This window comes from Bubalus kerabau, chromosome 7, assembly GCF_029407905.1.
Source record: "Bubalus kerabau isolate K-KA32 ecotype Philippines breed swamp buffalo chromosome 7, PCC_UOA_SB_1v2, whole genome shotgun sequence".
Taxonomy (NCBI): domain Eukaryota; kingdom Metazoa; phylum Chordata; class Mammalia; order Artiodactyla; family Bovidae; genus Bubalus; species Bubalus kerabau.
This window is the reverse complement of record NC_073630.1, coordinates 109,036,025-109,056,823: the sequence shown is the minus strand read 5'-3', so window position 1 is coordinate 109,056,823 and position 20,799 is coordinate 109,036,025. Positions and strand designations below refer to the sequence as shown.

General features: G+C 45.5%; 1 protein-coding gene across 5 annotated transcripts; it reads right to left on the bottom strand.

Moving 5' to 3' along the window:
• Nucleotides 1-112: 112 nt before the first annotated feature.
• Nucleotides 113-20,791, bottom strand: LYAR (Ly1 antibody reactive). Of its 5 annotated transcripts, none has more exons than XM_055589100.1 (9): nucleotides 20,611-20,791; nucleotides 11,714-11,891; nucleotides 10,278-10,392; nucleotides 9,329-9,436; nucleotides 9,122-9,205; nucleotides 5,135-5,546; nucleotides 4,682-4,768; nucleotides 962-1,047; nucleotides 113-430 (listed from the first exon to the last, which is right to left on the bottom strand). In XM_055589100.1, exons 2-9 carry the CDS (start codon nucleotides 11,833-11,835, stop codon nucleotides 296-298), a joined length of 1,149 nt encoding a protein of 382 aa, XP_055445075.1. In that variant the 5' UTR covers nucleotides 11,836-11,891; nucleotides 20,611-20,791; the 3' UTR covers nucleotides 113-295. The 5 variants fall into 5 exon arrangements, with proteins under 5 accessions (XP_055445075.1, XP_055445074.1, XP_055445076.1 ...); XM_055589099.1 differs by having other exon boundaries at nucleotides 20,632-20,788; XM_055589101.1 differs by lacking the exons at nucleotides 113-430; nucleotides 962-1,047; nucleotides 4,682-4,768; ... (3 more) ...; nucleotides 10,278-10,392; nucleotides 11,714-11,891 and adding an exon at nucleotides 16,722-19,209 and having other exon boundaries at nucleotides 20,632-20,764.
• Between the last annotated feature and the right edge of the window lie 8 nt (nucleotides 20,792-20,799).

The following is a 20,799-nucleotide window of genomic DNA, read 5'->3' as shown; positions in this document are numbered from 1 at the left end:
AACAAACGCTTTCTAGTCTGATCAAGTTACTTTTTGACTTGTCACATTTGGTACTATTTCCCATACAACAACATTTTAAGTAAAATAATTTTCACTGCTACAGAATTAGAACTTGGGATAAGAATGTATTTTATTTTCTCATAGAAGTTCTACCAAAAATATACTTTTTTCTTAACTTAAAAATACAGCTTTGGAAAGCAAAATTCGAGTTGTTACAATTTGTTACATGTTTTACAAACAACTGTGAAAGGAAAGAGATCAACAGAATGGACTCAATTATTAAATACAAAAATGTTCATTTTAAAAGCTTGACCTTGTCCTTTAATAACTTCAGGGTGGGGTTCTTGCTGATTTTCTTGTTGAAGATGACCAGGAGTTCCTCTTCAGATTTGTGATGTTCATTTGTCACTGCATAATACTGAGCTAAAACCTTCGCAAAGAAAGACAGTGGTCAAATAGGTATTTGTCCTGAAAATTTAGGAGTGTTAGTTCTCTGGCCCCCAACACAGCGGACAGTGACAAATCAAAGAACCCAGGTGCTGGTTACATGGGGGTGTCCTGCTTGTGGCAATTCACACAGCTGCACACGTGTGACACTCGGCCGCCTGTGTCAGACACCAGCAAAAAAAATTACAAAGAGGGAAAAAAACACTGTTCTGGAATAATCAAAAGACAGTAACACATCTAGAGCAGTAATTTTCAGATTTAACACCGACGCTGCTCTGGCTGAGGAGGTGTGGATGGGGGGGGGTGACGCCATCATCATCCGCACCCTGAAGGGCTAAAAAGGAGAAGCTGGAACGTCACTGAGACATACACACACCTATGTTTACAGCGTGTGTATATATACACACACAAGTGTACAGTGTTTCAGATGTAGAAAAACAGAACAGAACTATAGATTTTAAAATAAAGAACTGATTCTCCCCAGCATTATATACCTGATTCGCACCCTTCATACCTTTTTCCTTAGCTTCTTGATTGTTATTTCATTGTCTGGGGCCTGTTTCAGAACTGCTTTAATAGTTCCCTTCCAGTTGAATTTACCTACAATGTAGAAAATAATATGTAAAATACTGTGTTTTGTAGTACTACAAAAAGGGTTAAGAAACAGCTGTGTGTGAGAGATCCAGTCTCCCTACACTCCGGTCAACATTTGGTAGTGGTATGACGTTTGTAGAGCAAGTTTCTGGTCTCGATGAAGCCTCATTTCTCCACCACCTATTTGCTACACAGGAAATGAACAAGACCAGAATGAACAGGATGCCACAGTTCTGCGTAGCAGGCACCTGACCTGTCCAATCACAGTGGCCGAGAGGCACTGACTGTCGTCTACAATACTCATTCTCAGAATGAGCAGAGAAACTAAGTATCATTAAGTACCACCATCCTACAAATTCCTGTAGAAAGACATGAGTTATTTCTAATGAACTCAAGATTTACTAAGGATCTGCTAAGATCAGTTCAGTCAGTTCAGTTCAGTCACTCAGTCGTGTCCGACTCTTTGTGACCCCATGAATCACAGCACGCCAGGCCTCCCTGTCCATCACCAACTCCTGGAGTTCACTCAGACTCACGTCCATTGAGTCAGTGATGCCATCCAGCCATCTCATCCTCTGTCATCCCCTTCTCCTCCTGCCCCCAATCCCTCCCAGCATCAGAGTCTTTTCCAATGAGTCAACTCTTTGCATGAGGTGGCCAAACAAGAGTTCGAAATGCAGTACTTGGATGCAATCTCAAAAATGACAGAATGATCTCTGTTCGTTTCCAAGGCAAACCATTCAATATCACAGTAATCCAAGTCTATGCCCCAACCAGTAACGCTGAAGAAGCTGAAGTTGAACGGTTCTATGAAGACCTACAAGACCTTTCAGAACTAACACCCAAAAAAGATATCCTTTTCATTATAGGGGACTGGAATGCAAAAGTAGGAAGTCAAGAAACACCTGGAGTAACAGGCAAATTTGGCCTTGGAATATGGAATGAAGCAGGGCAAAGGCTAACAGAGTTTTGCCAAGAAAATGCACTGGTCATAGCTAAGATCAAGGGGCTGTGTAAACACAGTAAGCAAAGCAAAGATTGACAGCAGGCTAGGACTCATCTAGGGAACCTTTACCCCTGGGAAGATAAAGACGAGTATGCGGAAGGTACATAATTCTGATGAAATGAAAGAAATCAAAGATTTAAATCAACAGACATGCCATGTTCATGGCTTGGAAGACAACACAGTAAATAAAGTGATCGATTCTCCCCAAACTGATCCAATTCCTCTATCATCACAGCAAGACTTTTTATAGATATAGGCAAGATTATTATAAATCTTCTAATTTTGCAACAGAATAAAGTGAGAATAAGCCTACCCCTTTTCAAGACTTTGGATATACCTACTCGAGTCAAGAGTGTGTGGTGGACGGACGGACACGCACAACGAGAGAGAACCCAGAACAGACCCACACCGATACTGGAGAAAGGCACTTCACTGAGAAAAGACAGCCTTTTTAAATGGTTTGAACCCACTAGACATTGATGAGCAAAGAAATAAACCTTCAACCAAGTTTCATATCTCATAAAAATTAACTCAAAATGCATCATGGACTTGAGTGTAAAATATGCAACTATAAGACCTTTAAGAAAAAAACAGAAAAAAAAAACCAAAAACCTCCACGGATTTAAGGCTGGCAAAGAGTTCTCAGATGACTTCAGAAGTATCATCTCTTAAAGGAAAAACTGACAAACGAGGCTTCATCAAGACCAAAAACTTGCTCTACAAATGCAGTACCACCACCAAAAGCTGACCAGGGTGTAGCGAGACTCGATCTCTCACACACTGCTGGTGGGGATACAACATGGTACAGCTACTCTTGAAAAACCTGGCTGTTTCTTAAAAAACTAAACATGCAAGTAATGTCCCACACAGCCACTGCACCTCCTGAACACTTCTTCCAGAAAACATGACACAGGAAAACCTCTACATGAGGGCTTACAGCCACTTTATTCATCAGGACCACGAACCAGAAATAACCCAGATGTCCGTCAACAGATGAATGGATAACCAAGCCGTGGGACACTCACACCACAGACCACTGCTCACAGTGCAGAGGAATGGACTACTGAGATGTGCAGCCACCTGGATGAATCTCCCTAGAATAAGGCTGAGTGAAAAGGGCCAATCTCAAAAGGTTACACAGTGTGAAGTGAAAGTCGCTCAGTCGTGTCCGACTCTTTGCAACCTGATGGACTATACTGTCCATGGAATTCTCCAGGCCAGAATACTGAAGTGGGTAGCTTTTCCCTTCTCCAGGGGATCTTCCCAACCCAGGTCTTATGCATTGCAGGCGGATTCTTTACCAACGGAGCTATCAGGGAAGCCCATTACACAGTAAATGATGCCATTTATGTCATATTCTGAAATGACACAATTCCGAAATGGAGAGGAAAACGGAGAGCTACATGGAAGTAAGGGATAGGCTGACCTCTGGGGTAGAGGGGGGATGGCGCGAGAGGAGGGTGGGTGTGGCTGTAAGAGGGCCGTGGGAGCATTCCCTGTGGGGACAGGAATGTTTGTCTAATGTTTGTCTCTTGACTGTTTAAAGTCAGCACCCAGGGAAGTTTTGTCCTACGGTTGTGGGAGGTCTCAGCCTCAGAGGAAACTGGGTAAGGCCACAGAAGGATCCCTGAAGTCTAATTATTTCTTAAAAATGCACGTGAATCTACAATTATCTCAGAACTAAAATTTTTAAGTTAAAAAAAAAAATTCACATATACAAAGTTATAAGCTAAGAAATCTAACTACACTTGGGCAGTTACTGAACTTCCGTGAATAAAGTCTCAAATCCCATTTGGGCCCTTGGGCCTGTTCTTAGTGGCAGGCCTCGGGGAACGTTCCCGGTCTGACCAGTGGGAACAGCTCTGCGGAGAAGACAGCATTTAACAGGAGCCCTGGACTTCCCAGGTGGCTCAGCTGGTAAAGAATCTGCCTGCAATGTGGGAGACCTGGGTTCGATCCCTGAGTAAGATCCCCCATAGAAGGGAAAGGCTACCCACTCCAGTATTCTTGGGTTTCACTTGTGGCTCAGCTGATAAAGAATTCACCTGCAATGTGGGAGACCTGGGTTCGATCCCTGGGTTGGGAAGATCCCCTGGAGAAGGGAAAGGCTACCCACTCCAGTATTCTGGCCTGGAGAATTCCATGGACTGTATAGTCCATGGGGTCTTAAAGAGTCAGACAAGACTGAGTGACTTACACTTTCACTTTGGAGCCTGACAAGTACACATTCTGGCTGAAAGAGATAGTGGCTGTGGGGCTCCAAGCAAGGGGATACCAGGGACAGACCCAGAGACAGGAGGAGGAACAGTCAAGCCTGTTCCTGTACCTTGGACTTCAGGGTACATCTATGGGAGTGATAAGAGTCAGGAACAAGAAGGGGCTTACTTTAAGCTCCAAAGGCCATACACATCTCCAATCCAGACGGCTCTACATTCTATCCTTAAAGCTGGAGAGACCCTTGTGAGACTGACTGACAGAGTACTCACTATTACTCTGAAGTCACACCTTGGAGTATGGGTTTTGCTCCAGACTCTTTCCCGTGCATCCAGAGGGCACGACCCACCCGACGGGCCCAACCCTTCCCCTTCTCCCCCAACCTAGAGAGGGCAGAGCTGCAAAGCACAGTAGCTGTACCTTTTGCAGGAGCCTCGTGGTTTTCCGGTTCTCCGTCCTCGGAATTTTCTGGAGGCTTAATCTTTTTCTTCTTAGAATCTGCTTCAACTAAGTCATTAGGAAGATTAAAAAAAAAAAAAAAAACAAATTTCACATTTATAACAGCACCTACCATTTAATGAGAGGCCTACAGGGCCAAGCCCCTAAAAAAAAATCTCATCACCTTGCTCATGCCCCCAGGCACCCCAGCCCCGAGGCGGGGGGCTTCTCCTCCAAGGCAGATGACAAAATGGGCAGTCGAGAGGTGGTGTCGCCTGCCCCGGACTAAGCCCAGGTTGGCCTGCTCCCAAACCTTATGCTCTTTGCCGCGAGTGGTTTCAAACGGTAAGGTCTGACACATTTTTATCCATTCCCAACTCACAGCTCAAACATTCTTTAACAAACCCTTGGAGCGTAAGTGAGCCAGCCACAAACCTCCCGAGTGCTTGCGCTTTCTTTTCCCTGGACCGGCGTCTGCCTGCTCCCCCACCTCGGCGCCTCCATCCACCGCCCCATCCTGGGCGCGCTCGGCCTTGCTCTTCTTCCTCTGGCTCTTTGTCCCCGAGGAGCCGTCGGCTGCCTCCTGCTCGGCCTCCTGTGCCGCTTTGCGCTTTTTAGGCTTCTGACTCTTTGCGTTCTCCTGGTGGTTTTCTAGTCTTAGTTCTTTCTTTTCTTTTTTCCTATTCTTCTGCCGTTCTGCCTTCCTTTCTCTCTTATTCTTCTTGGCCTCTGCTGGCTCTTCCGTGCTGCTGTTTGCTTTGGAGGACGGGACTTCGGCGTTGTTCTCTGCACACGGCTTGGTCACTGGCTCTGGCGGCTGCTGATCTGGCCCCTTATCGACAGGTTCCTTATTATTAAGCAAAACCAAGACACACATAAATACTCATTCCAGACACATATCATTGTGTGTATCTACTGAATAAATTCCTCTAAGGAAACTGTTATTACTTACCATTTTATAACTGCGACCCTCACCCCAGCCCCACTGCTCACATGTAGCAGTTAATACACAAAATGAATAAAACTACCCCCAGCCCACATTCCTCTCTGCTTTTAACAGATATTTTCATTCCACTAGAAAAATGAAGGATCTCTATGTCACGGAAAAGTCAGACCTTTAATTCTGGATCACTAGCCGCCTGTTGCATAGAAGACAGGCATGTAGGTGTGGCAGAAACCACCAGATTTATTCATCTGCAGGCCTGGGTTCAAGTTCCAGCTCTGTTCACTAGCCAGGTCACTCGCCAGGTGACTCACAGTAAGTTATTTATCTGCTTCAAACCTATTTCCTCATCTAGACACAAAAAGGTAGTGACACCTACCTAACACAGTTTATGTACAAATAAAATGAGAAAAGCTAAGCTTGAGAAAACAGCTGGATGTACAAGAAGAGTTTTGTAAACTCCTGAGTACTAGACAGAGGTGCCCTTATCACCATCACTGTTCAGATGGATGGCTACCCTGAGAGGAATGTCAGGGAGGGACACCTGGGCGGAATGTCAAGAATGGTAATTAAGGAACCATGGAAACACACGCTGGAATAAGACAAACTTCCTATTTACTGCCCCACCTGACTCAAACCAAGTGACTTCAGCACAGCCAGCCCCACTGCCTGCTGCACTCTGACTATAAATATGCTGTGGCCTCCATGCCTGCCCCTTCCCAAGAGAGCATGTGGAGCAATTCACTGAACTGCTCCGCGAGCCCTGATGCATCTGCAGGGTGGGGCCGCTGCAGGGGTCCTGCAAACCCCGGGACTCACGGTCAAGCTCCATCTCTGTTAAGTAACTGGCCAGGTGGTAGTCCTCCTCCTTTCAGAGGCGAGGTCACGAGGGGACCAAATGGAGGAGGACTGGCTTTCACTCCTGTACAAGCACTTTGCTGAGCTCACGTGGCCCGTGAGACCCAGTCATAGGCTCAAAGAGTAGTATTTGGGTATTGAGACTAAATAACTGGAGTTTTTTCAGTAAGAATTCAGAGATCAAATCATCCAGGCACATGCCGGGGAGGCAGGCAATGAGCTCAGAAAGGACACAGGAGGAAGGGGGACCAGGACAGCTCGCCCTGTCCTACAAGTTCCGTCCTATGGTACAGTGTGCTGTGAGCAGCAACCCACCAGGGTCTGAGCACCGCAGCCCCAGGCCTGCCCCCTTCAGCTCAGTCTCCAGCTGCTGCCCCGCCTCCACTTCCTAACCAAGTCCGCCCCCTGCACCTCAGCTTCTGGAAGAAAGGGGAGACAGGAGGGAAGGAAGGAAGGAGGGAAGGAAGGAAGGAGGGAAGGAGACACACACTCACCCACCCAGCAGCCACTCAATCAATGAGTGAACAAACTCACGCCCCACCAGCTTCCTACTTCGTTCCAGACTCTCCTCCAACGTGGTCTCCTCAGACATGATTTCACTGCCTCTGTCCTGACAGCGAGACTCTCCCCTCCTTCACTCTCTGCCCTGTCCTCTGCCTCCCATTTCTTCCTGGCCTGTGTCACCACCTTACATCACAGCATCAGCTCTTAGAGCAGCTGTCGGTCTCTCCTGCCAGAATACAGCTCTGCAGGGAGGGACCCAGGTCCAAGGACGGCTGGGTCCACAGTTACCAGGTGCCGCTGTGCACTGGGGCAGTGAGTGTTTCACCTGAGAAGGATACAAAGCCTCCAGCCCAGCACCCTCAGGGCCTTGGCACCATCTCCACCTCCAACTCCAGGACATGCCGGGACGTTCACTGCCCAAAAGCAATGACAAGCTGCATTTTGCAGAGCTCAGAGTTTACCACGAGCTGCTTACTGGTTATCTTATTTAATTCTTATATATTCACAGCTTCAAAAATGAAATTAGAAAACTCTATTTTTTGAACTCTGGAGTTAAGCTAAATAACCACAAACTTTTATGACTGTTAGCTAAAATAATGGAGGTGAAAGTGAAAGTCACTCAGTCATGTCCAACCCTTTGCAACCCCATGGACTATACACTCCGTGGCCTGTATACTGGAGTGGGTAGCCTTTCCCTTCTCCAGGGGATCTTCCCAACCCAGGAATCGAACCCAGGTCTCCCGAATTGCAGGCGGATTCTTTACCAGCTGAACCACAAGGGAAGCCCCAAATAATGGAAATAACCTTTAAAAAAATAGGTGCCACATAAGTGCCAATTGAATGATTGGTTACAAGGTTTCAAGGGCCCATTCGTGTGTTTAGAGACAAATGCTAGATGCACTGCCAAGAGAAAGTTTCATTTTTTATCCCAATTTGTGGTCAAAACTATTCTCTCTGCATAAAGCACATCAACAGCTGACAACTGTGAGGAGAATAGAAGCCCAGTTGGACCCCAGTGTTGTTTTGAAACACTAATGATGTCTTCAGATGGGATATAAGCTCCAAGTAGGGGCAAAGTGCAACTGAGTTAATGAGAAAAAATGTTGAACAATGGAAGCAAGGACATGCCTACAAGATGTCACACTACAACTTTCTGCAGGTGTATTCCACATCTGGGGCCTCTCGGATCAAAGCATCTTCTTGGAAGGTGGTCTACTGATGTGTTCCAAGCAATCCCTCTGGCCACTGGAAGGAAGAAGACCAGCACCTACCAAGCGCCCACGCCCTGCTGGGCATGAGCTGGGAGGCTTGTACTCCCTCATCTGCTTTAATACTAGGACATGACCCCTCACCCCACACCTACCAGAATACCTGGTCACCCTCTCTTGTTCTCACCCTGTTTATTTTTCCTTCCTGCCACTATCACCCACCTGTTTTTCTGTTTTTTGTTCAGGGCCTGACTCGTATTGGGCACAGTAAGTACTGAGTCTTTTGTGTTGTCACTTAGTTGCTAAGTCACGTCCGACTCTTTTGTGATCCCAAGGACTGTGTAGCCCACCAGGCTCCTCTGTCCATGGGATTTCCCAGGCAAGAATACTGGAGTGGATTGCCATACCCTCCTCCAGGGGATCGTCCCGACCCAGGGATCCAACCCAGGTCTCCCGCACCGCAGGCAGGTTCTTTCCACTGAGCCATCTGGGAAGCCCCTACTTAGTCTAACGATCCACCTCTATTTAAGACAAGGAAACGAAGGCTCAGAGAGGTTAAATAAAATGCCCAAGAGCAAACGCCTGGCAAATAGCCAAGTAGGGATTCAACTCGGGTTTGTCAGAAACCCAAAGCACCTGTTCTTTTCCAATCATCCCACTACTTGATGTCTAAGCCGATCAAGTCTAGTCAGCTGGTACTGTTATCAAAGATCGGGATTAAATACCTTTCTCTGCACAATAAGGAAATCTTCTCTGCAGTGCACTCAGTGTATTCCTTCCCATTAATGAAGGCACAAAGAGGCTCTCTGAAAAAGAAGGCTGTCTTGACCTCCAAAAATAAGACATTCCCGTTTCATTTTTACTAACCACTTTTGCCACACTGCAAGTCTACAGTGAGATTGGACTTACATTGCTGGAAGCTTCGGAAAAGATATTCCACACCTGCTCCAGGATAGATTCATTATGAACTTTTAAACTGTTCTTCATCCAATTCTGTATGGATGAAAAAGAAAAAAGGAAAAAACCCCACTTATCCCATATGCTGAGAGGTACACATAAGCTGTCACTGAAGTGCCCATATCCCCTCCATTCAGGGAAGTCCAGTCAAATACATACCTGAAATTTTGCCCTTTTCCTGGGAACGTTGTCAAAACCACTAATTTGCTCTAATAGTTCCCTCACTTTGGGGCTGACATTGGGTCTTTTTATTAATTCATGAATTTTCTACAGAAAAGGAAGATAAAAGCAATAAACAATCGACAGATGAGTTTCATGAAAGTCAAACTGCTGGGTTCACACCTCAAGTCCAGATTCTGGGTTAATGTCTACGTTTACAGATTCAACAGAGTGCTCAAAGGCCAGAGCAATTTATTGTTGCTGTTCAGTTGCTAAGTCATGTCTGACTTTTGGCGACCCCATGGACCGCAGCCCGCCAGGCTTCCCTCTCCTTCACTATCTCCCCGAGACTAAGGCAAGAAATAAAAGGCATCCACACTGGAAAGAAAGAAGTAAAATGATCTCTGTTCCCAGACAACATGGTCTTACATGTCAAAAACCCAAAAGATTTCACAGAAAGAATCTTTAGGACTAAGTTCAGCGGTTGCAGGATACAAAAAAATCAACACTCAAAAATCAAGCTGCATTTCTCTACACTAATAAAGAACAAATTGGAGAGGAAATTAATAAACAATTCCACTTATAATACCATCAAAAAGAATAAAATACTTAGGGATAAACTTAACTAACCGACGAGGTAAAATACGTATATACTGAAAACTAGAAAACACTGCTGAGAGAAATTAAAGAAGATACAAGGAAACGGAAAGACATCCCATGTCCAAGAACTGAAGACAATATTAAGATGTCAATACTACTTAAAGAGAGCTACAGGATCAGATGTAACCTCTATCAAAAGATGAAACAGTCCTGGAGATGGATGGTGGTGATGGCCGTACAACACTGTGAATGTACTTGGTTGCATGGGATACATTTATTTTTCTCTTCCCAGGCTTCCCAAGAAGGCAGGTGACAGATGAAACTCCTTGATGAATTAGGAAAACCTTACCTGAATCCAGGCCTGCTGTTTAACATCGCCTTTGTGGGTTTTACCTTCATACCCTTTGCCACCATACTTCTGATCTTCACTTATGCATTTCACATGGTTTTTATAGTCATCGCCCCTTAAAGTGAGAAAGTTCCACCGTTAGAATGATTCCCAAATCGGAGTCCGTGCAAAGCTAGCATGCAGTCCACACTTACCTTCCCATTTGTGCTCTGCACGGCCACCCCACCTCTTTCACTTACTACGCTGATAACCTCCTGGTCACATCACATTTCCCTTCTTCCCAACTGTTCAAATCCCACCACCAAACTTTCCACCCATTTTTATATACAAATGTCTTAAAATCATATTGATAGGCATTATTTTTTTTTAAGTCATAAGCGAATAGAATAAAAAAGAATTCTCTGCAACAGGGTGGCTTTATTTTAAGTTACAAAGCCTGTAGGGTTTCCTGGTAATATAGAGGGAACAGTCAATAATCAGCTGTAGACTAAGTTAAAAGGTGGTATAAAATGGTAGTATCAGGTCACGAGAAAGTTCTGGATCTTGGGAGTCTTGGAAAAAAAGGACACTCAATTCTGTCTTATATGATCGTTTGAAGCTCTACAGGGTTCTCGGGGAAACACTGGGAAGAGGTCAGGGGCAAAGTCCCTTAAGGAGAAACAGCCCAATTTTCACCTGTTTCTGTATATCCTTTCTCCTAGGATTAGGTATGAACAAAGACTTTATCAGCTTCCAAACTCTTTTTTTTAAATCACTGCTTTAGAATGAAATTAAAAGGGACTATTTGCAAATATCCCTAAAATGCTACAGAGGCCAGTAGGGCCCACGTGCCAAAAGCTGAACCCTCTGAAGCTGAAGGCAATCAGTGCAAGAATGAGAGTAGCCAACTGCAGACGACCCTCCCTGAGAAATACTGGATGGGCAGGACCCACCCTGCCCCGTCCCCTCTGTCCTCCCCTCTCCAGAGACCCCTTCACTGGAAGCACCTGCCTCACTCGGGGCCAGGGGCTTCACTCCCTCCATCACCTCTGATTTTCTGGGGGAGGACCGAGTCTCTTCTCCCAGGGATCTCCACTGTGGATGCATAACTTCATTTTCGGGTCTGTAAATCCATCGCTTCCCTGTGATCAGCACAGCACACCGGGAAACCCTGCTCCGCATGCTCACCTCCCTGGCTCCAGTAACGGTGCCAAGGACAGGTCAGCAAGTGCCACGGACTCATCAGATTACGACCAAACCCGCAACTCCCTTTTTTCTGAGTCTTCTCTTTGCATCAGCTTTAAAGAGCAAATGGTCCTGGCAGGCACTACATTTTTTTCTTAATTTTCTTTCCTCAAATTTGCCTCTTGCTCTTTTTTTTTTTTTTTTAAATGCTTTGTGGAACCAACGATCCCATAACTGGTCTGGACATTTAGGACAGATCCACATGGACTTACCAGAAGTCTTTGCCGCAGTCGATGCAGGAAAGACATTCGCAGTTTCGGCAAAGAGCCACGTGCTTTTCCACTTGTACCTTCTTCACTGATTCACCACATGCATTGCATGTAAAAAATACCATTTTTAGCTAAATGATTAAATTTTTTTTTTTACCCAAGACGGGTTTTAAGCCCTGTCCTAAAAAAAAAGTTAAAAAGGAAAAAAGATAATTATCATTGTAATGTGAAACTTCTTTTCCAAATATATGACTCAGACAGCTAACTCTTCACATGAAAATAACACAACAGAATCAAAGCTGATTCGTAATCTACACTAACCTTTACCATCACCTAAGTAAAACTGTATTCAACAATATTAACACGGCTAAAACTGGTTGAGTGTGTGCTCACCATGCGCTGGGCTTTATTCTAAAAGCTTTACGTCTATGGACTTCATTAACCCTCACAGCAACCCTATGAGGGAAGGACTCTTGTCATTCACAATTTACACGTGATATTGGGACTCAGACTAAGGAAACTGTCCAAAGTCACGCAGTAGCAGAACCAGGATTTAAACTTGGCAGGCTGGCTCTAGAGATGAAGTTTGGGGATGTCATGTGCAATATCCTACTTTTTCCAATAACTTTAAGTGCACACATGCAGTCTCTTTCTCTCTACTGCCTCTAGGTGAGCTCTTAAAAGTACTCCGAGTTCCCAAATACAATAAGAACACAACCAAAGGGGAATCACGGAAAGTTTAGAAAGTGGAGAAGAGACCTAAAAATCATTCCTATAAGCACAAACAGCACTCATACAGGCATAACCGTGTATCCACAGGTGTTAAAAATGCAGATGTGCGCATCAGTTTCAGTGGACAGGAGCAGGTGTGGTCCCCTGTTGGATCAATCGGAAACCACAGAACTCTTCCAGGTGTCCCAATGCTGGGTGCTGAACTACTGGAGTGGGCTCCCAAACCCAGGCGTCTGGAGCACCGCCCCGTGATTCAGTGGGTCCATACCTACACATAACTACCGTTTAAAAAGTTCATGGAGGTGCTACTGCCCTCAACAAAACACAAATTCATTTAAAAGTGTGCTAGAAATCACTGTAACTTTCCAAGATTCAGTTCAGTAGCTCAGTCGTGTCCGACTCTTTGCAACCCCATGGACTGCAGCACACAAGGCTTCCCTGTCCATCACCAACTCCTGGAGCTTGCTCAAACTCATGTCCGTCGAGTAGGTGATACCATCCAACCATCTCATTCTGTCACCCACTTCTGCTCCTGCCTTCAATCTTTCCCAACATCAAGGTCTTTTTCTATAAGTCAGTTCTTCGCATCAGGTGGCCAAAATATTGGAGCTTTAGCATCAATCCTTCCAATGAATATTCAGGACTGACTTCCTTTAGGATTGACTGGTTTGATCTCCCTGCAGTCCAAGAGACTCAAGAGTCTTCTTCAACACCACAGTTCAAAAGCATCAGTTCTTTGGCACTCAGCTTTCTTTATAGTCCAACTCTCACATCCATACATGACGACTGGAAAAACCATAGCTTTGACTAGAAGGACCTTTGTTGGCAAAGTAATGTCTCTGCTTTTTAATATGCTATCTAGGTTGGTCATAGCTTTCCTTTCAAGGAACAAGCATCTTTTAATCTCATGGCTGCAGTCACCATCGGCAGAGATTTTTGGAGCCAAGGAAAAAAAGTTTGTCACTGTTTCCACTATTTTCCCATCTACTTGCCATGAAGTGATGGGATTCAATGCCATGATCTTAGTTTTTTGAATGTTGAGTTTTAAGCCAGCCTTTTCACTTTCCTCTTTCACCTTCATCAAGAGGTTCTTCAGTTCCTCTTCACTTTCTGCCATAAGGGTGATGTCATCTGCATTTTTGAGGTTATTGATATTTCTCCCAGCAGTCCTGATTCCAGCTTGTGCTTCATCCAGCCCACCATTTTGCATGATGTACTCTGCATATAAGTTAAATAAGCAGGGTGACAATATATAGCCTCGACATACTACCTTCCCAATTTAGAACCAGTCCATTGTTACGTGTCCGGTCCTAACTGTTGCTTCTTGACCTGCATACAGATTTCTCAGGAGGCAGGTAAGGTGGTCTGGTACTCCCATCTCTTGAAGAATTTTCCAGTTTGATGTGATCCACACAGTCAAAGACTTTGGCATAGTCAATAAAGCAGAAGTAGATGTTTTTCTGGAACACTCTTGCTTTTTCAATGATCCAAAGTATGTGGGCAATTTGATCTCTGGTTCCTCTGCCTTTTCTAAATCCAGCTGGACCATCTGGAAGTTCTCAGTTCACATACTGTCGACGATGTGTTTGGAGAATTTTGAGCGTTACTTTACTAGCATGTGAGATGAGTAGAATTGTGCAGTAGTTTGAGCATTCTTTGGCATTGCCTTTCTTTGGGATTGGAATGAAAACTGACTTTTTCCAGTCCTGTAGCCACTGCTGCGTTTTCCAAATTGGCTGGCAATTGAATGCAGCACTTTCACAGCATCATCTTTTAGCATTTGAAATAGCTCCGCTGGAATTCCATCACCTCCATTAGCTTTGTTCTTAGTGATGCTTCCTAAGGCCCACTTGACCTCGCATTCCAGGATGTCTGGTTCTAGGTGAGTAATCACACCATTGTGGCTATCTGGGTCATTAAGATCTTGATTTTTTTAATCACTAGATTGTCATTTTACATTATAAATAAGTTTCACAGCAAAAATACTGAGAACCAATGTTTAACCCAGCATGTTCTTTCTCATCATGAAGGTAAGGTCAAGTACGCTGATACAGTTTTTTCAGGGTACGACTTCATCTGAGACTCCTCTGGCACAAATGAGAGACTCCTGGTTCATGGAAAATTCTCATGCACGAGATCACCATCTCTCCTGTACTCCCACCTTCTGAGACACCGCTAGAGAGGACAAACCTAAGAAAGGAGCAGGGCTATTCCCATCCATTCAGCCTCAAATGAAAATGTACATCCTGGCTGCAACTCCAGGGTTACAGAGGCTCAGCTGGTCTCTCTTGGAGGTCTCTTGCCCTGCAGTTTACTTAATGTGCTTATAAAACGTGGGCCCCTGACCCAGAGACCCCCTTCTTCAGCTCTCCATCAGGGTTACATGGGGTCAGTTACAGCCGAGCAGCAAATCCAAAAGAAAGAAAGCCTGACTGTTCTGGGATGTGCACCAACCAAGAGCACCTTCTCACCTGGTTATGGTGAAAGACGTATGAAACAGTCACAGGTCCGGAGGAGCTAGTCTCACACGGACTGTGACCCACTCCCCCGAAGCCAGCACTCTGCTCTCAGCAGGATGACCAGGTTGCTGGCAGGCAACAAAAGCAGCCGGGCTTCCCTGGTGGCTCAGTGGTAAAGAATCTGCCTGCAAAGCAGCTTCAGTCCCTCGGTCAAGAAGATGCCCTGAAGAAGGAAATGGCTAACCCACTCCAGTATTCTTACCTGGAGAATTCTATGGACAGAGAAGCCTGTCAGGGTACAGTCCATGGAGTTGCAAAAGAGTTGGCAGGCTACTGAATGCACATGCATACAAGGGCACTTTGGTCTCAAAACGAGAGTAAACCACAGTCACCAAGAGATGGACTGCCACCTTACACAGAAGGTGGAACAAACTCAATTACCTGCTGACAATGATGAAAGTACTTTCACAATGAGATTCGACCATGAAAAAAATTACCCCCGCAAACTGCAGCTATGACCTACAGCTTTCCAACCGTCATTTTTGAGGTCTATTCTGTATCTTGTTTGAGGCAGAGAGGGGAGGGGAGGAAGGCTTCGCCTAGCTTTGAGATACAGCTGAGAGATGCAGCCTGCCGTGGAAGGTTAGGAATTAAAAGGCCTGAGAAGGACGGCTGGAGACAAAATTCCTCTACTGAATGAAGCCAGTGATGCTGACAAAAAAAGGTGCTCAGCATATCTGTACAAAATATATCTTCTCTCTAGTGATTAGATACACACAGAGTAAACACCAATTCAGGAGAGAATTAGATTTTGGTCACATGTAGATTGGAAAGATACCTCTCCAATCGTTTTCATTTGGTCTTTTGCGGCACATGTTCATTCAGAAATCTGTTGGGGTTTTTTTCAAAGATAGAATGGGTTGCTTGCACAGTAAGCAGGAACTCGTTCTCCCAGGGCTTTCCTCTGGAGTTTTAGAGCCACAGCTGCATACTGACCCTTGATCTGCACCGTGGGCAGTGTGGCCGCCTGCTTGCTAAGGAGATAAGCTCTGTAAGGAGCTTACCTGTCCCTCTTCACCCAGCCCTCCAGGGAAGTACCTTTCTTTTGTGCAGTAAACAGTGGTATGTGTGTCTGTGGTGGGAGGAAGGGACTGCAAACAACCCCAAGATCAAAACCATCCAAACTGCACAGCGGACTCAAGTGTGGCAAATCCTAGAGCAGGTTTGACAATTTCAGAAGTGGACATGCTTCTGAATTTACAAAAAGACACCCCTCCAACTGAAAACAGCAAGCACCTCCTACACACAAAAGACAACTCATTCAAACTTCACAGGACTCAATAAATGTGAAAGAAATTTAAACAGTCACATTTTCAAATGATGTTTTGGTAAATGTGTAACATTTGGACTTCACAAGTTGGAAAAGCTAAAACCATGTTGCATTAAGACTTTCATGACACCTATATACCGTCTAAGTGCCGTTTTAAGTCATGACCATTCATTTAAAAATATTACGACCCTGTCTTTTATTCTTAAGCTAGGCCACACTGGACAAGGAGACCACCCATGTCACAGCAGAGGATGATGGGTATTGAACAGCACTGCTGAGCTGATGGGTAGCAGACAGCCTAGGAGCTGGGAACCTGTGAAGCAATTCAAGCACCTAAGTCTCCTCTTATCAAGCTGGTGGCCACCTTCTGTCGACCTGGGCCTGGACTCAGGGCCAGAATATCTGAGCTGGAGTCTGCATCCGCCAATTAAAAACTAAATGACCTGGATACCTAAGCTTCTCAGAATCTGTTTATCTATAAAATGGGTCTAATACCACACAGTATTGTGTGGAAAATTAAAGATACCAGATTTGAAAGATAAATTCTTACTCAATGGTAGAATTTCTTGTGGTCTATTTACTTGCACATCAATGATATTGCTCCCAGTCCCCTCCAAACACTGCTTCTTTAAATATGATCCTCAATCTACCCATCTATCTTCATAAACTCACCCCAGTCTCTGCTGGCTCCCCATCAGCTGGGTGCCTACACTACCACCATATTCCCTGATAACATGAACTCAAATTGGTTCTGGGATTGTGAAGTGAACATGTAAGTCACTCGGTTGTGTCTGACTCTGCGATCCCATGGGCAGTAGCATGCCAAGCTCCTCTGTCTGTGGAATTCTCCAGGCCAGAATATTGGAGTGGGTTGCCATTCCCTTCTCCAGGGGATCTTCCTGACCCAGGGATCCAACTCGGGTCTTCTGCATTACAGGCAGATTCTTTACCATCTGAGTCACCAGGGAAGCTTGTATTTGGAGTGATTTTATTTATTTTTTAACCCTCCTCTTTACATATTTTTGTATTGTCTTCAGTACAGTTCAGTTGCTCAGTCATATCTGACTCTTTGCAACCCCATGAATCGCAGCACGCCAGGCCTCCCTGTCCATCACCATCTCCCGGAGTTCACTCAAACTCACGTCCATTGAGTCGGTGATGCCATCCAGCCATCTCGTCCTCTGTCATCCCCTTCTCCTCCTGCCCCCAATCCCTCCCAGCATCAGAGTCTTTTCCAATGAGTCAACTCTTCGCATGAGGTGGCCAAAGTACTGGAGTTTCAGCTTTAGCATCATTCCTTCCAAAGAAATCCCAGGGCTGATCTCCTTCAGAATGGACTGGTTGGATCTCCTCGCAGTCCAAGGGACACTCAAGAGTCTTTTCCAACACCACACTTCAAATGTATCAATTCTTCGGCACTCAGCTTTCTTCATAGTCCAACACTCGCATCTATACATGACCACTGGAAAAACCATAGCCTTGACTAGACGGACCTTTATTGGCAAAGTGATGTCTGTGCTTTTCAATATGCTATCTAGGTTGGTCATAACTTTTCTTCCCAGGAGTAAGCGTCTTTTAATTTCATGGCTGCAGTCACCATCTGTAGTGATTTTGGAGCCCAAAAAGAAAAAAGTCTGACACTGTTTCCACTGTTTCCTCATCTATTTGCCACGAAGTGATGGGACCAGATGCCATGATCTTCGTTTTCTGAATGTTGAGCTTTAAGCCAACTTTTTCACTCTCCACCCTCACTTTCATCAAGAGGCTTTTGAGTTCCTCTTCACTTTCTGCCATAAGGGTGGTGTCATCTGCATATCTGAGGTGATTGATATTTCTCCCGGCAACCTTGATTCCAGCTTGGGCTTCTTCCAGCCCAGCGTTTCTCATGATGTACTCTGCACAGAAGTTAAATAAGCAGGGTGACAATATACAGCCTTGACGAACTCCTTTTCCTATTTGGAACCAGTCTGTTGTTCCATGTCCAGTTCTAACTGTTGCTTCCTGACCTGCATATAGGTTTCTCAAGAGGCAGGTCAGGTGGTCTGGTATTCCCATCTCTTTCAGAATTTCCCACAGCTTATTGTGATCCACACAGTCAAAGGCTTTGGCATAGTCAATAAAGCAGAAATAGATGTTTTTCTGGAACTCTCTTGCTTTTTCCATGATCCAGCGGATGGTGGCAATTTGGTCTCTGGTTCCTCTGCCTTTTCTAAAACCAGCTTGAACATCTGGAAGTTCACGGTTCACGTATTGCTGAAGCCTGGCTTGGAGAATTTTGAGCATTACTTTACTAGCGTGTGAAGTGAGTGCAATTGTGTGGTAATTTGAGCATTCTTTGGCATTGCCTTTCTTTGGGTTTGGAATGAAAACTGACCTTTTCCAGTCCTGTGGCCACTGCTGAGTTTTCCAAATTTGCTGGCATATTGAGTGCAACACTTTCACAGCATCATCTTTCAGGATTTGAAATACCTCAACTGGAATTCCATCACCTCCACTAGCTTTGTTCATAGTGATGCTTTCTAAGGCCCACTTAACTTCACATTCCAGCATATCTGGCTCTAGGTGAGTGATCATACCATCGTGATTATCTTGGTCATGAAGATCTTTTTTGTATAGTTCTTCTTTTCTTGCCACCTCTTCTTAATATCTTCTGCTTCTGTTAGGTCCATACCATTCCTGTCCTTTATTGAGCCCGTCTTTGCATGAAATGTTCCCTTGGTAACTCTAATTTTCTTGAAGAGATCTCTAGTCTTTCCCATTCTGTTCTTTTCCTCTATTTCTTTGCATTGATTGCTGAGGAAGGCTTTCTTATCTCTTCTTGCTATTCTTTGGAACCCTGCATTCAGATGCGTATATCTTACCTTTTCTCCTTTGCTTTTCACTTGTCTTCTTTTCACAGCTATTTGTAAGGCCTCCCCAGACAGCCATTTTTCTTTTTTGCATTTCTTTTCCATGGGGATGTTCTTGATCCCTATCTCCTGTACAATGTCAGGAACCTCAGTCCATAGTTCATCAGGCACTCTATCAGATCTAGTCCCTTAAATCTATTTCTCATTTCCACTGTATAATCATAAGGGATTTGATTTAGGTCATACCTGAATGGTCTTACTATTCTTAAAAAAAAATTCCTTCACAAACATACACACACAGACCTAAACCCCATTGACATCATCACCACCAAAACTGCCCACCTTAAGGGCCAACCTGTCAACAGCCTCCTGTGAGCCCTGAGACCTGAAGCAAGTCATTGTCCCCTAGGGACTTAAGTTCTTTAGGCTGTGAAACAATGCATTAGGCCAACTAGGCTAGCCCTGAGCTCCTCCCAAGAGGAAAACTCCAAGAAACCAGGGGCATGGTGAAAGGGAAAGACAGACAAGCACACACTGTACACCATCACGCAGCAGCTCCTGACTGCAGGGTATACAGTCAGGCAGGATCTCTCCTTGCTCTGCAAAGACTCTCAAGGAAGGTACATCCATCTCCACTTGACAGATGAGCCAAGGCCCACAGAAGCTGAGTGATGTCTCTCGAACCCCAAGTTCCAGTCTCACACCCTCCCCACATACTACATCAACAGCAGTGGTTTAAACAGCATCTATTCACTGGTGTAATAACTACCTGTGGAAGCCGACACGTCAGGCACGACGTTAGGCACCGGGGGACTGAGGGTGCTGTGTGAATAAGTCCCAGGTAGGCACTCGGCGAGAATGGTAGGCGTGCAAGCACTCACACCCCACCTCATGCCTCTAACCGCTCCACAAAGGCAGGGGCTGCAGAAAATCCGGACATTGACGGATCATCTACTATGTGCCAAGCCCTAGCTCCTGTAATACTCACAAGAATCCTCTGAGTTACGTAGGTTCTATTATTATTTCCTTTTGACAGACCAGGCACAAAAGGGGTTCAATAACTGTCAACAAGCTACACGTGCAGTTGGTGGCAAACCTGGATTCACAACGCAGCTACTCCCGGCCCTAAAGCCCCGCGCTCTCAACCACTATGCCCTAAGGGCCTCTTCCTTGGGGATCGAGCTCCCCAAGACTCAAAGAAGGCAAGCACCTCGTCCCCAATATGCAGCAAGCCTGCACAACGCAGTCCGGTGGGGGAACCAACCAAAGATCCCGGCTGGAACCCCCTCTACGGGTTCCCAGCACCGACTTTTCCATTTTAAAACCCGGAGGAACTGGTCATTCTAACTCCAGGACTCCTTCCATTTCCCCCAGACCACGAATGAAACTTGAATGCATTTCTTTCTTCCATGAGTTTAAGCCAAAGGAAAGACTCTCTAACGGTGGAAACGCAGGCAACGGCCACTGCGCCCACCCTACCCCACTCCACCCCCCGCCCCACAGCCTGAGCTCCAGCCCCACAGATCGGACCTCTGGGCCACCGCCCTTCACCTCTTAGCCAGCGCCGGCCAACGGTTTCAACCCGCCGAGAAAGGAGCACGTGGAATCGCGGTTTCCCGCAAGGCTCTATAACCTGCACCTCCCTCCAGGGCTTCCGCGCGCAGAATTCGCTTCGGAGGCGCCCCGCGCGCCTGCGCGCCGCGACCACACCTCCTGGCG